This window comes from Eleginops maclovinus, chromosome 22, assembly GCF_036324505.1.
Source record: "Eleginops maclovinus isolate JMC-PN-2008 ecotype Puerto Natales chromosome 22, JC_Emac_rtc_rv5, whole genome shotgun sequence".
NCBI lineage: Eukaryota > Metazoa > Chordata > Actinopteri > Perciformes > Eleginopidae > Eleginops > Eleginops maclovinus.
The window spans coordinates 14834702-14851436 of NC_086370.1; the positions used below are offsets into that span (position 1 = coordinate 14834702).

General features: G+C 42.0%; 1 protein-coding gene across 1 annotated transcript in view; it reads left to right on the forward strand.

Annotated features, from left to right (window-relative positions):
* LOC134858758 (serine/threonine-protein kinase MARK1-like) overlaps positions 1 to 16735 on the forward strand; it is a 26971-nt gene continuing 10236 nt past the window's right edge. Inside the window, 4 exon segments of the mRNA XM_063874848.1 lie at positions 1 to 345; positions 2742 to 2942; positions 7495 to 7548; positions 16250 to 16298. Coding sequence (XP_063730918.1) covers positions 295 to 345; positions 2742 to 2942; positions 7495 to 7548; positions 16250 to 16298 — 355 coding nt within the window. The 5' untranslated portion in view covers positions 1 to 294.

Genomic DNA, 16735 nt, shown 5'->3' on the forward strand with positions numbered 1-16735 from the left:
TGTTCGCGACGCATCTTCCTGGCCGGCCCCCCTCCTCTCTTTCTCTCTCTAGTATCTCTTTCCTCCCTTTTTCTGTCTGCCACTAGCCTACCTGAGGGGAAGTGCACAAAGCCAATAAGAATATCTGGCGTGCCGCCTTGGCCCTGCTAGCGCTATGCTGCGGTAAACAGGCCGCTGTTTGCGGTGTTTACAGGGGATGTAGAGAGGGGACCGAGGAGGCACCTCTCTCCCCGCCGGACCGTGTCTGCTCTGCCCGGCCCGCTGCACTGCTGAGCGGCCTGCGAAACTCACAAGATGTCGACCAGAACGCCATTGCCCACGGTGAATGAGCGGGACACCGAGAACGTAAGTGCTGTTAACCGGGGACACCGGTGCGATACCGTCCGTGGGGTGGGAATAATGTGACCTGGCTAACTGGCTATTTTGGCGCACTGCTAGGTGCAGGGCTATGGCAGTGCTTGCAGAGGCTAGTGCTGCAGAGAGACTCGACCAATGAGCACTTCTTTATCTTATTTCCTTCTGACGGGAACACAACCACGAATAACCGAGCAGAAAGCTGCAGGTTTATTATGTCTAGCACAGTTCTTGTACACAATACAGCTAGCCTAAACAACGCACTGCGTCAGTGTGCTGTGCTTTAAATGTTAGTGTTGAGAATGAAAACGTTGCCTGTGGAAAAAATGGTGTTGCTCCACGCGTGCAACTGGGGGTATTTTCTAGTCCACAACGTCAATATTTAGGGAGGGTGGGGGAGGATGTTGCCCTACTTTTCAATGGCAACGCTTGGTAGCATCGCAATGTGACATCCATCACCTATTGGGCCTTGTTGTAACTGCACGCTGAAGAGGAGTGAGGAAGAGGAGGGAGTGTGGTATTATTCACAATTCTGCTACCACGACACTGTTACAGATATAGATATTCACTGGCTAAATAAATAGCTGGAGATTTCTCGTGCATTGTGTGAAGGAATGTCTATGAACGTCCACCCTGCAGCTCAGGCTCTGACAAAGCACAGCATAATAGCACACATCTTTAGAAATCAGTGCAAATGAGAGCTGTTGTGTGAATGCTGACAGACTCTGACATATCTAGGTTTGTCTGAATTTCCTGGAAACGAGACGAGGCACACACTAAAGCCTCCTTAGATTATATTGTGTTAGCAGCAGTGGAAACAGCCAGAAGCAGTCTTTTAAAGGTTATTCTCAGGTAATAAAAATAGGGCTCTATTGTTGGATCTCCTATTTTAGACTATCTGTATGATTCATCTTCCGGTGATATTATACATATTTGAATTGGGAAATGCAAGTTATAACTTGAACTCAAATTTTATCAGCTATCTAGTCAATCTCTTCCAATATCCAGAAATGCACGAGTGCTAATGTACCATGTAATGCTGCTTTAGGTTTCATAGACATAGACTGCTAGGCGGCTATTAAGGCTCTGCTTCAATAGCACAGGCTCAAGCCAGCAAGCCTAGCCTGCCTCTGCTCGACTTCATCATGCAGCCCAAGGGCCCACTAGCAGCTGAACTGCATTGCATAACAGCTTATTACTCAGAGAGACGAGTGGCTTTAAGTGCAACAAATAGAAGAAGCTCTCTCCCAGCTTTCTTATTTTTATGTTTGTGTGTCTGCGCAGGTATGGTTTATTCTGTTAGTGTACGTTCTCCCATAAGACATAACATCACTGCTTGGGAGGTAATGGATATTTAAATGAAACAAACTTTGTGTATTAATCAAGTGCTGCCTTTCCAGATCCTCCTTTGTCCATTAACAGAATTTGGAGCCAGCGTGAGTGTATGTATGAACTAGCCTCATGATAGATCGGATTTAAAAGTTAAAGGAAAGATCTTACAGCACTTTAATGAGGACATTTATTAGCTACAAATGTAATAAAGACAGTTCCAGCTACTCTGCCATGGAGACCTACAAGAGGATTTCTGGTGCATTAGAAACAAGAATGCTTACTTTGATTGGCATCTAATCTAATCATTTCTCCTTGCCCTCCACACATACATAGACACACACTGTGACACTGAGGGGGTGTTTGAATCCTGCAGTGTAGCTCTCCCTCACGTCTGTTCGCTAAGGTGATGCTCACCCTGCAGGGTGTAGCGTTTCCCCTTTGAAACGGGAGCAGGGGAGCCTGGGTAACCAGAGGAAGGCTTTATTCTCTAGCTGGGTGTGGTGCTCAGGAGCAGAGGATCATGGGATCTCTGACCTGGACTGACATCAGCAGCTGCCGTGGAGGAGAGGAGACACACCAGCAGAGACTGCGGTGGCCGGTGCCAGCGCTGTACTTATAGCAAGCTGTTCCTAAGTCACCTTCACATGCCGTATTACAGGAACACTTGTTGGTAACGGGTTTGGCTGTGGAGCTTGTAGTTGGTTATAACTGTTCACCCTGAACATTTAGTAGGTCATTCTCAAAGTCGTAGGTTGATATTGAATCTTGTCTTTTGCTGATAAAGTCTGTTTGAGGTTAAGGTGTCACAGAGAGGAGAAGGGAACCTGATTCTCCACAACAAAGTTTCACTTTGTCTCTCATACAGAGTACTACTGTGTGTTTTGCATATAAATGTACAGTATATATATGCTCACACACATATGCAAATGTCAAGTAAAGGATCGCCGACTTGAATCTGGATCAAGGTTAATGGGTTCACCTGTGTCTGCACAGCTAATGTACCCCCTTTGGCACACACAGAAATGATCTCAACTTGCATGACTTTTCCCCTGCAGCACTCGTCGGTGGACGGCTTTGTTGAACCCCCAGTCCCGCCGTCAAAATCTGCGAGTCGCCACAGTCTGCCGAGATGCCGCAACTCTTTTACCTCCACGGAGGAGCACCCCCATGTTGGCAATTACCGCCTCCTCAAGACCATTGGGAAGGGGAATTTCGCCAAGGTGAAACTAGCAAGACATGTCTTGACTGGACGAGAGGTGAGACAAGATTTATTTTGTGTTTTATAAATCATAGATGTATCGTTGTTTTATCCGTATACAAAACATTGTTCATCCCAAAACATGTCAGCCTCAGTCTTTATTGATAAATGCTTAGGCCTGCAGCTCTATAGAACTTTTGTTATTGGTTATTCTTCATATTGTTTTCTCCAGTGATCAATAATAATTGCCAAGAAAAATATTCAAAAGCCTCCATCACAACCTCCAAGAGCCCAAGTTGATGGCTTAGCCTAAGTCATTGGAGGATGTAAGATCTCTTGAAAATATATTGAAAATATATTGTTCTCGACCATATTAGTTCCCCAATCAGGTCAGGTCAAGCTCTCTCTTTCTGTCTCTCTCGTGCTCACACAAACACACACACACACACACACTCGCACACTCACACGGCCATACACTGATGACCTGTCAGAGTGAGAGACATCCCCTGCTTTGGTGTGTCTGTAATTAAAGCTCCTGTTACCCGAAGGAGAAAACAATGATCTGAGATCTGTTCTGTCTCTTTCACTCAGCAGGCCTAGGCTGATTCACCTCAGATATCCTCTCATGTCTGTTTTATTTACCCACCTGCTACCTTTAAACCTCTGATTTTCATTGTTGTGTTGCTCATATTAGAGTATGGAGAGCTGGAACATGTTCCCAGGTCAGATTAATGGCAGATCCATTCTGCGTCCTCTAATGCTAATGTTAAACAGGCATATTGGTTATGCTGCCCACTGTTTGCAGAGAAGGTCAGCCGCTGCTTTGTGTGCCTGAGTGCCCTTGCTGGCTCATCAGAATGCAAAGACATGGATCAGAGTGAGAGAGAGAACAGGTGGAAAGAACATAACACACTAAAACCGATGCTATCTGAGCTTTAACCAAGGAAGCCTCCTTCCAACAAACATTTTCTGGCAGCTAAAAAAATAAATAAAAAAATGTTTCCCACTGTAGAAAAACCTCAAAAAGACATCTGTGCAGACAGAGCAGCAGTCACTCCTGGGTGACAGAGTGTCCTCTATTTGCTGAAGAGAGTGAGGATGTACACACACACACACTCACACACTCACACACATACACACATACACACCCATGCTCAGCTGCACTGCTGGAAAAATGTGCCTGTACCATATGCCCTCATCTCCAACCCACTAGGGAGGGGTGATGACATATTATTATTCTTCACTTTAATACAAAAAAAATCCTTCAAATTGTATCGTAAAGATTTGACCTCATCCTCCTTTTATTTTACCAAATGTTATTGTAATGATTTATTAGAAAAATGTATATTTTGCTACTAGATTTGTCTTAGTGAAACGTAAAGCAGTTTAGAAATAAAAAAGATTTGTTTATTTGGGGGGCAGCTTGTGCGTTTTTTGCAAAATTAGAAGAAATCCCTTTATTTGTTTCTGAGATATCAAGAATGGGATGGACAGACCACTCAAAATCATACTTGTTAAGAAATACATTTGACAATGAAATAATATGTAGACTTTATGTATACTCTTATTTTCTAGCAACAGCAATGCCTTTCTTTTCTGTGTGTAAGAGATACATCCTTATTCCCTGCTGCATTAGTTCCTTTTAGCTCACAGAGATCATGACCCTGTGGTTGTGTAAAAAGAGCTCGGGGAAATAAAAGTGTAGATGAATATGTAAAGCTCTTCAGCACGCAAGTGATGTGATATGACTCCGTTACCCTCCCGTGTCTTCTGGCTGAATATTCACATGTACGTGTTTGATCACACATCCTGCATACAGTGAAGAGCATATGGGCCATGTGTTTTGAACGCGCTGAATAATTAACAGTGATGTTCGTCTGCCCTTCTGTCACTGTCAGACTCAATTATTCAACCTTAAAGCCATTAGACAGAAAACACACACTGGCATATGAGCCAATGCCATCCGCTTGTTCATCAAATCAATCTGAAAACAAAAAGGGAAACATTGGAATAGGGTAGCGGAAAGGAAATGAACATCGCTGACTGGAAGGTTAACAACAGAGTGACATACAAGGACAGCTATGACACCTGCAGGCTTACATGAAAACACATGCACACAAATACACACACACACATGCAAACCTCCAACTGAGTGTTGTCCGTGACCGGAGGAAACACAGGGGAGGGGAGTGAGGTCTGTCGGTGCCCCTGCCCACCTGAGACAGGCTGCAAATAGACCCCACCTGTGCTCTGCTGCGTGTCCACACACAGTGAGCTCTCTGCAGTCTTTTCTCCCGGCTAGACTCTATTTCTTTCACAGCTACCACCCTGCTGTCTGTATGGAGTTCAGTTTAGCCTAAATGAAATGCATCTTGATTTGTAGTTCTTGGGGAAACCCTGTTTGGTCAAAATAACCTGCACTCTCCCTGTCGTGACTCAGCATTTGCTTCATGGTTTTTCCCTATAACAGGTAGCTTGGGATAAGAGCCACAGTCTGCCTCCACTGAAGCATGCTTATTAAACTCTCACAAGGTGCTGCTATGGTTTCATGTAACACTATCATGATATCGTTTATCTCAAAAGACAATTTCTCCCCTTCCCAACAACTTAAGAGAGGTCAGAGGTCAATGCGTCAGAATCTTAGTGAATAGTTAAACAAACAGGACGACAAAGACAGAGCTAAGAGCTAACTATACTCAAGTCTTGAGTCTTCACAGTTTAACTATGAACCTGTTTACTGTTTGAGAACAGATATACAGCAGCAGTCAGTGTTGCAGTGGCTCTTGATTCAGCATCCTTACAAACTCTTGGTATTTCTTATCTTCACATGAATTATTTTATACTTGCTGTTTATTTACAATCTGTACTCTACTTAGTACTTTTTACTGAGTAGAGTGACCTCAGTTAGGATGTAATATAAATATCAGTTGGTTCTTGTGTTGTTTGTCATCGTGTATAATGAAGATGTGTACCAAGTTTATATTGCCGTCAGTACATCATATAGGAGGTAAAATCTTTGCTTAGGAGTCCTCTCTCACAGCTGTAGTCTTGAATAAACGTCCACAGGGAATTTTAATAGAATAAAAGATGACGTTATAACTTGCTGGTTCTGCAAACCTTTAATTATGTGCCACACACTTACTCTCCTTATACCTGGTTAGCATTATGGATGTGATGTTGGCATGCTGAAGTAAGCATTTAGCTCAAAGTACTCATAGCATGGCTACTACATGCAAAGCTACTGGTGCTTTTGACAACTCTTTAAACGCGGTTAGAATGACCAATTTAGCAATTCAGAGGAATAAATAAAACGGCTTCAATCTGAGTTTATTTCGACTACCATTGATAAACACTGCCACAGAGAGTAAACATCAACACATTTAAATGTTTTTACTTTGTGAAATGGTCCGAAAGGACACAGTTCAAGAGTCTAAACTCCCCTTTAGGCCCAAGCAGCTCCAAAGTGGGTTAAGTGGGTTTTTCTTAAAGCCCTCACTCTCTTCAGCGATGCTGAAAAAAAGATCTTGTGGAAAGTGCCTTTGGTTAGACTAAAAATTGAAGATATTTGTATTTAGTCAGCCATTTTTAGGTCTGTTTAATAAAACTACAATTATCTTTCAATCATTTTGTGCACATAAAAATACCATATGCAGTATTTAAGTTTAATACAGTTATATATTAAAGCTGCTCTGTCCATCACTTATCAGCATAATAAATGGGCTTCTGGTGATTCTGCACTGTGGCTCAGCTAGTTGCTCTGAAAGCTGCTGAGCTCTCAGAAAGTAAAGGGAGCAGCTCGGTTTCAGTGTGCACTTTGGAGTGATTACAGAGATGGATGTTCAGACTGCTGCCTAGCAAGATCTGGCTTGAACAGTAGATCACCGACCTGCAGAGTCCTACGCACTAACACCGGCCTGGCTGCAGGGACACAAGGACCGCCTGTGGAGTCATCTGTTTAGTCCGGGCTACAAAGACTACTCGAACAATCATATTATCTTTAAAATATATATGCATGCTTCTTAATTAATATTAAAATATCTTTTGCTCTTTACTTGCTGTAACACTTTCCCCTCTATGGGACGAATAAAGGTATTCTGATCTGAATAACACAGAAGAAAACTATTTTTGATAATAGATTATGGAGCGTTTAGATAAGATAAGAGCAAAACATGCTTTTAGTTGTCTCTAAAATATGGAGATATCCTGCATTTCTTTGTTTTATATCTTATTAAACTAAACGTCTTTGTGCTTGAACTGGCAAAACAAGACATTTTGAGGACACACATGGACTTTAAGAAACTGGAACAGACCTTGTAAACCATTTCCTGACATTTTATAGACCAAATGATTCGTTGATTATTCATAAATCATGCTGCAGGATGAAAATGAAAATAGATGCACATCAATTTATCATCATTATCCACAAATACATCCGTTATGTTATCTTTGCCAGTGACATCTTTTTACAATTCACTGAGCTTTGAGGTGCATTCAGGATTAAACAGATCCAGCTGTGAAATGTTTTGAAGAATAGTGAAATAATGAGGATAGATCATTTCAACTCTTCCTTTCTTCTTCTGTCTTTGTCCTCCTGTCTTCTCTGTCTTTAGGTGGCGGTAAAGATTATAGACAAAACCCAGCTAAATCCCACCAGTCTACAGAAGGTGAGTGTGTGTCTGTGTGTCTGTGTGTGTGTGTGTTTTTATGGCCACATGGTAACATTAATGTCTTGGTTACAGCGCTCATGGCTTTGCCATTAGTCATTCCTGAGTCGGAGCCGCTTTTGTTTCTTTGCTCTTTGAACTCAGGATGTGCTGTTTTACATAATGTAATCAGATGAAGTCAGGAGAGACCACAAGCCTTGTTTAATCCAGCCCCAACCCCCCCCTCCTCCTCCTCTGGACTTTCTGTTGGTATGTGGTCAGGAGCAGCTAAAAATACCCCTGCCTGTTTGTCACTTACCCTTGTCTAGCAGTCATAACCAATTACAACGAAGTGTTTGGAGCCGTTTCCTGATTACTGAGTCCAAATCCATCTCTTTCTGCTGATTAAACGCACTCGCGCTCATGCAATCCTCATGGTGTATTACCCCATCTGGAAGGAAAGCGGTCCTGCTTCAGCATGAGCAAGCATCATGAGTCCCAAAATAATGCAGGTGTCCAGCTGGCCAACAGGATAGCTGTTTTGGTGGTCTGGACATTATTGCACTGTGACTCATCCCAGCTTCACTTGTTTTAGTGTTATGTAAAGGATGAAAAAAACCCACAAAGGAGCTTAGTCTCAGTGCCCAAGACACAGGTTTGAATGCTCCGGCCTGGGAGCTTTTACGAGTGTAATCCCCTCTGTCTCCCATTTTCAACTGTTACTCTTCAACAAACAAAACTTTAAAGAAACCTTTGCATTTTCTCGTTATGACCACCACATATAAGCCAGTTGATGTCTTGGTCGACCTTGGCCACTATGTGTCTGAAAGTTGCCGGGTTGCCTTGTTTTTTATGCTGCTGCAACGTAATCATTTCCCAATTTGGGATAAATAAAGTACATCTTATCTTATTGAGAAAAAATTGCAGCAGCAAGAAGTCCTAATGGCAAAATAAAAACAACATTCAGTATCCCAAAATGTCTGCCATACCAAATTAAATTGGTCTGCGTGACGTCAGCAAGGAACTTTATTCTGGGTTATCAACAGTGGTATTGTCCGAGGGCTAATACCCTCAACTTGCTGTTGATCCAACTTGTAATTAAATCTATAAAACAAGACTATCGGGGCATGATTCTGCTCCAGACGTTTTGAACAAATATGTAATTGCCTTAGATCTTAATGGGATCCGACAGCATTTCTTCAGCCAATCAGTAATAAGACGCTGCGAGAATTTCAAGCCCCAAGTTCTGCACTCATCTCATCTGACTGAGAAGAATTGTGTGAACTCTTTTGTTTAAACAGACTATTGTGTGGTTTCTAATCTGCACAGGCACAGTGGGGTAATGAACATTCAGAGGCGTTGTTGGAGAGTGTGTCTGGCAATAAGACTGCATATAAACTGACTTCACTGATTCGGGTGTTGTCTGGGTCACGATTGGTTTAAGAACCTGGTGTGTGGGCTTGTCTGCTGCCTGGTGATGGGCGGGGCAGATGTTTCATACGAGTCTGCAGACCAATCAGGATCTGTCTGATTAATTATTCAGAGAGCCTTTTAGATGTCAGCTGCAGAAGACCTGAGAGGGTCAATACTGGAAACTCTTATGGAGGACGAGTTAAATTGGCGTAATATCCTGTATGAACGTTGATGTTTGTCTGGTGTGTGTTTGTGTAACTGTATCCGAGTGTAAAGACACTATAATGTTTGCATGGTGCTTCAACTGTATGTAGTTTGATAGTTTAATGCCCTCTGCTCTGCACTATGGAATTGCTGTGATGGTTTACAGAATCTGCATTGCAGAAGCACGTCTTCTAATGCAGCAGTCGACTCCTGGATTGAATCGATTTGCTCATTGACTCAGTGTCCTCTTCTATGCTCGTAAAAGCTCTACTGTGGATGGCTAGAATATATAATCATTAGAATAAACATCTAAATTATATATTTTATTTGATAAGTTAGTTGGAAATCTGTCTTGGAGCTGTTTACAAGCAAGGTATTCAATGGGCTAGTCTTTAGGCTGCTTGTTTTGTTCATGTTCAGGAGTCTAGACGGAATTTTCCTACGCTCCCTGAGGGTTTCATGGTTGCTCTGCTTTCTAATTTCCCATCGTGACTCTCAGCCTGGGAGAGTAGCAAGATAATTAGATGATGAATAGATGTAAAATTAAAGAGGTCCATCACAAATTCTGTCTTAGGATGGATTACCCCCTCTGACAGCCATCACAACACAGTAATAGCAATTCTGCAACATGGTTTCTTGGACAAGAAATTGATTGTACCCTAGTGTACATTTTATGGTTGGTAAAGCCATTCTGTTTAGCTGACCAAGCTGTTTCTACAAGAGGGTATAAACATACGGTCACGATCATCGATTCAGTGACTCAGGCTTTGTACATGCTAAACAGTAGAGGTTGAAAGACTTTCTGGCGTCCAGCATAACCTTGTCTCCTTCTCTTGTTCTGCATGTTGTACTCTGGCTCAACCTGAGGAAGAGTCAAACCAAGCTTTCAATCAGAATAAACTGTTTCAGGATTGTTGTTTTTTTTTATTCATGACCCTGTTTGTTTATCAGTTTGGGTGAGTGAGTTTTCAGCGGGCTGATCTGGATGCATCACTCCCCCACTCACTGTTTACGGCGACTCTTTCATGTTAGCTTGTCAAAATGCCGCTGATCCCTCTATTTTTATGGTTTTGGAGGAGACAGGCTGTGAGTACACCATCTGGCACTGCAGCTAAAGCCAGCCCACTGGCAGATCCTATACAGCCACACATACAGAAATTCACAGGAAATCCTTCAGGTTATGCTCATGGCTCTGGCTGGCAGAACCTTTCTTGTTTTATAGGATTGCAGTCACATTTGGCAACATTTTCACACACATTGATGCATTCCTGTACCTGTGGGAAGCCAGTAATTCACTCATACACACATCCTCTTGGATATCTTAAACTAGGATTTAAAGTGGGGTTCATAGCCTCTGTTATTATCCCTTATGTTTCTTATCTCTGTCAGTCTGGTGTTACCCCCTGATTATTTTATTTTAAAAGGATGTTAGCAACCAACATGAGTCATGAGGTTAGGATGAAGTTCAGTTCCTTTGTGGCCCATTGGCGCTCTTTGCCCTGGTGTGACTTTGTGGTGGTTTTAGTGTCACAGGAAAGGAGGTCAGCTGAGCTACCGAAGCACCTCCTCAGATCCCACACAGGAAATGTATCACATGTCATCCGTGGTCAGGGATGTTGGCGTTGTCAAGGTTTTTAGGCATTTTAGCCCTAAAATAGGCCTCTCTGTTAATCCCCTCTTTCCCTCAGCAAGCTCTGCTCTCAATCCCACCATCCCATCGCTCTTGTGTTCTAATCTGTAAATAACAGTTTTCATCGCTTTAACAATGACCACATCTACAAAGTATGAAGGGGTTATATAATCAAAAGCAGACATGATGGATGGGCCGTCTCAGACAAAATTAAAGCCGAGCTGTTTCAATACAAACAACATTTACATTCGGAAAAAGGAAGAGCGGTGACACCAAACAGTCTGCAAATTTTGATGGAACAGAAACACTATCAGCGTCTTACAAAAATATAAATCTCTTTTGTCGATGTGGCTAAGGACTACTTCGCTAACCTTCAGCTTTACTGTCTTTATATACGTAATATATATAAGTGCAGTCAGGAAGCGTTCGAAACACCATGCTCTTTTCAGATTGTGCATTTCTTGCCAGTCGCCAAAGGGCCGTGATGGCGCTCTCTTAATAGCTGTTGTTAATGTCAATCTTGCGCTTGTCACTCTGCATTAATGAAATGCTGTCAAGCCCAAGCGCTACAGGAGTTTTGGTCTAGTTCGGATGAAGGGAATGAGATTGGACTAACAGCAATATTGTCCATGGTGAATCATAAACAAATCAAATGTCGAGGCTGCTAAGATACTCATGCGTTCACATGTTCATGAAAGTACATACAGTGCTCAGCATAAATGAGTACACCCCCTTTGAAAAGTAACATTTTAAACAATATCTCAAGGAACACAAAAACAATTTTCAAAATGTTGACAAGACCAAGTTTTATATAACATCTGTTTAACTTATAACTTGATGGTTAATAACATAACTTAGATTACACATTTTTCAGTTTTACTCAAATAAGGGCGATGCAAAAATGAGTACACCCCACAACAAAAACTACTACATCTAGTACTTTGTTTGGCCTCCATGATTTTTATTGACGGCACCAAGTCTTCTAGGCATGGAATGAACTAGTTGGAAACATTTTGCTACTCATTCCATTCTTCAAGAATGACCTCTTTTAGAGACCGGATGCTGGATGGAGAGTCATGCTCAACTTGTCTCTTCAGAATTCCCCATAGGTGTTCAATTGGGTTCAGATCATGAGACATACTTGGCCACTGAATCAATTTCACCCTGTTCTTCTTCAGAAATCCAACAGTGGCCTTAGGTTTGTGTTTATGATCATCGTCATGTCGGAAAAGTGCACGACGACCAAGGGCATGGAGTGATGGTAGCCTCTTCTCTTTTAGTATAGAGCAGTGCATCTTTGAATTCCTGATGCCATCAATGAAACGCAGCTCCCCGACACCAGCAGCACTCATGCAACCCCACATAAGGACACTGCCACCACCATGTTTCACTGTAGGCACCATGCATGTTTCTTTGTATTCCTCACCTTTGCGACGCCATACAGTTTTGAAGCCATCAGTTCCAAAAACAATTATCTTGGTCTCATCACTCCAGAGTACAGAGTCCCAGTAGTCTTCATCTTTGTCAGCATGGGCCCTGGCAAACTCTAGGTGGGCTTTTTTGTGCCTGGGCTTTAGGAGAGGCTTCCTTTGTGGACAGCACCCATGCATGCCATTCCTCTGCAGTGTACGCTGTATTGTGTCACGGGAAATAGTCACCCCAATTTGGCTTTCTACTTCCTTAGATAACTGCAGTGAACTTGCATGCCGATTTTCTTCCACCCTTCTCATCAGAAGACGCTCCTGTCGAGGTGTTAACTTCCGTGGGCGACCTGGACGTCTGATATTGTTTCAAATGTTACTTTTCGAAGGGGGTGTACTCATTTACGCTGAGCACTGTATGTACTTTCATGGCTTCCATTGAATTCAAATGGGGTCTTTGTCCCTTGGTTTTGTGGATGTTGAATCTGATATGGCACATCTTTGCCAAAGCAGAGAGGAGGGAGGGTTATTTTCAGACCCTCAGGAGTGGAGGACAGGACAGGTTGTCTTCAAGTGACACTTTGGATCCCTCCGTCTGTTTTCCCCCTGTCTCTCACTGCATTTCTTTAAAAAACAAACAGCAAGTACTGGTTATTTAATGATATGGTATTTTGAAATACTTTTTTATGCATCTGAAAATGTGCAACACACACACACACACACACACACTCATCAGAGGGATGAGGGCTTCCTGGCTACTCATCAATAATCTCCATGTTGAATGAGCAGCAGACTGAAATAGTCCAGCCAGTTCCTGTAAGCGTTCCCAGTCTGATATCTGCTGTCCTGCTCCTTCTGCATGGGGACTGCTGTAATTAAGGCTAGTTTGGGAGTCTGGGTGCCCCTGGGTGAATGGAAGTAGGTCACTGGCACAGACTACTGAGATTCAGGCGCATCGGAAACGGTGTGTTTTCATGTTTGTGAGGCTGCATTTTGTTTTTGCATCTATTCTTGTAATCATTTTCTTCAATCGCTGTCTCAATTCATCATCTGAGTCTTACATTTTGAATCGTTTTAGTTTAAAAGACAGTAATTTAGTATCAAAGGAAATTGGCTCTGTTTTTCAATGCTCACTCACCTTCTCCAGAACCAGCTTTAATAAACTGCTTTATGCCACGCTGTGCCTCCCCGGAGTGCCTGCAGATATTATTGATATTAATAGCGGACCGGATCAAAGATCCCACACTCATTATCTTCTCTCAGCCTCCATGGTGTTCACATCCCTATTGAGCTGTTATTGACAGGGATTGTGTTTGTTGATGCAGTTTTCCACCGTCCTTCTCCTATTTGTTCTAATTTCGGTTTCCAAGTGGCTGCACGCGTGCTTCCCATGTGAAGGGCTTTAGGGCAATGACGCATACGAGAAAGTGAGAGAGGGGGGAAAGAGGCAGAGGGGGAAAGAGATAAGAGATGAAGATAAACACTGACCCTTTAGTCCATCACTCATTCAGAATAATAAAGGAGGCCTGTCTTGACGGATGCGTCACATGGTAAAGCACGTGAGGCGTAATATCTGAGGCTCTGACCTGTGTTTATTCTCATGTACTGCAGGACCGCTTCTGGTTATTGTGTCAGTGTGTTTCCACTCTAATTGACTTTGTTACCATGGGGGAACCTCTCAGGCCAACATGGCAGCTCCTGAATATGGAGCAGGGTTTGTCACACAGGAGCAGCTCGCCGTGCTGAACCAATCAGGGGTGACAAAAACATGGTGCCATGACGAATTCAAACTAGAAAATCTGCATTCGCACATATCCCCTTAAGTTTATTCAAATACACGGATAGATAGATCACTATATTTATCCTAACAGAAAATGCAAGAAATCACATGAAAGAGCCAGACGATGTTGGACATTTTGAATGCCAAGTGCACTCTACATCTATAAGTATATAAAGATATAGTTTTAGCATGTACACTATTTTATAAGACATGAGTCCTCTATTAGCCCTGTCATTCATGTTTGTTGATCTGAGCATGCTTCTCTCGGGGATTGTGATGTTATGTTAAATGTTTGTTATGTATTGCAAGTCAAATTTCAGACTTTATATGACCATTAAAGTATTATTGTATGGTATGGTATCGTATGGTATCGCATCGCATCGTAAAACCCACTGAGACAGATGTGTTTTGTGATATTGGGCTTTTAAAATAAACTTTTATTTGATATAATATTAAAAATTAGAAGTTGTGCTCAAAAGCGTGTGTTAGTGCATAGAAAATGTTACCCTTGAATCTGTTCACACATCAGCGTTATTCAGTGGAAGAGCCTGGGCAAATGTTATGTTTTACTTGCAATCAAAAAATCCCCAAACTATGAATTTGTTTAACCTGCTCTCAATACTTTTGATTTCCCTAGATGGGCACTGCTGATTGTTGCAACATTTATTCAAACGAATGTAAACGATTCATTGACTATGAACTATTTTTAGCTGTAGATAAACACACATTTGGCGCTCTGGTGATTACGTATACCGGTAGGACAGTATTTGTGATGTATTCAAAATGACCACAGTGACCATGTTGATGTTCATGTAATGAAGGCAGATGTCACCCAGTGCAACAATGTGACTCACTTGTCATGTTTGGACAACAATGGAGATCTATGGCACAAACGAATAAGCTATATCAGCATTTGACTGCACAGACAATGCTTGTTAGAAAGGGAAATACATCTGTGTTGGTTTTCTCATCCTTGTCTTTTTTGGGATATTTTTGACAACATGATATATGTAGAAGCTCTCTGCAGCAGCTCGCTGTGTGTGTGTGTGTGTGTGTGGTGTGTGTGTGTGTGGGGTCTAATGAGATGAGAAAGTGTCAGAAACACAGCTAAAGGGAGGCAGGAGAGCAAGTATAGACAGAGGAAAGAATGAGAGGTGTGAGAGAGGCTACCTGCATGTTGTTGAAGCAGACTGTAGCTGAGAGGGCCTGCTCACACTGGTATAATGGCTGTATTCGATGACCTAGAAACATAGACTATCAAAGCACTTATGTAAGAACTAAAAAGCCATTTGAAACGATGCACACACTGGCATACACACCATGTGTCCACTCATTTTTAATTTGACATATTTGATAACGACACAGAGCGGAGGGCTAGAGTGATTGTCAGTTTTCTCATTTTAAAAATAGACAGGAGATGAAAGCAGGATCACTCAGGACCTTTTTACTTAATCAAAGTGGTCAGCAAATGGCAAAATCTGTATTCTGTCTCAGGTAGCAATAGGATGCGGATAAATCCCAGTCGAGCGATTGTTGAAATTTAACACTCAAGCAGCCTGAGCACGACTGGGAATCAGCAGAATGTAAATGATTCAACAGCACCTCTAAGTGGCTGCAGGGGCTCGTCTGACATAAACGTCCTCATCGGGAGTGAGGAGACAAAGTTTTAAATGATGATGGCTCTGCATTCTTTTTCTCGAATCTCAGCTTTTATACTTGGAAACAAAACTATAGGATGTGATTTTCCTATTAGAGGTTTCTCATCAGGCTGGATAGTTACTTTTTATATCTGAAGCAAAGAGAGACTTATCTTTACTTTGCAAAGGAACTCAAACTCTGTTTTGTTTTCTAGAATTGCAGGTATAAAGTATTTTTTCATGCTCTTTTCTGCATGTTCATGGAAAGATAATGACATTAGGCCGTAAAGCCTCTGTAGTGCTGCTCTGCAGGGGTGTGCTGTGTGCTGCTGACTGGCTGTTCTGATGGCCGGCTGGCTGGACTGCAGCATGTCAGTAGAGTTGTAACTCTATCGTTATCTGTGTAGGGCAGGGTTTAGTGCAAAGTTATCACTGCATATTTCATATTGCTTTAACCAGCACAGTATCCCGTGATCCTCAGGTTGTCTCATGTTCCATATCCAGTGTTTCACGCACACAAACTTTGAAGTTTATTGTGGCTCCTTTCTCATATCTCACTTTCTGAGTCAATGCTCGCACAGTGCTTTCCCAGCCAGAGACAAAGATCAGCAGTCATGTCGACCCTTTGTCTCCACAGCTCTTCAGGGAAGTCCGAATAATGAAGTTACTGAATCATCCAAATATAGGTAAGTTCATTGAGGGGCCTGCAGCAGCTTTGAGGGAAGTTTATCAATCATATTCTCATGCAATTTGAATTACAAATCAAACCAGTTCATTGCACCCAGGTGAACCAGTCTTACTCAAAGGATCAAAGAAATAACAATGTTATGATGTCCTGTCTTTATTTGATGTATTAAATATTATTATTCTGATATGTTGTTCAGGGTTTTTAATTTTCATCCTAGCAGAATCAAGAAAGACCCAATAGTGTGAAGATCTTAGCATAAGCTACATGCAAATTCTTGTTTAGATTAGGAAACATTGGCTTTCTAAGACTTTATTAGACTCTGATCCGTTTTAATGCAAGAAGGAACTCTAACCACAACAGTAACCTTGGCTAATACTTATACAAAACCTCCATTGTTCTTTTTTTATATCTAATTTCTTTATTTTATCTTCTCCT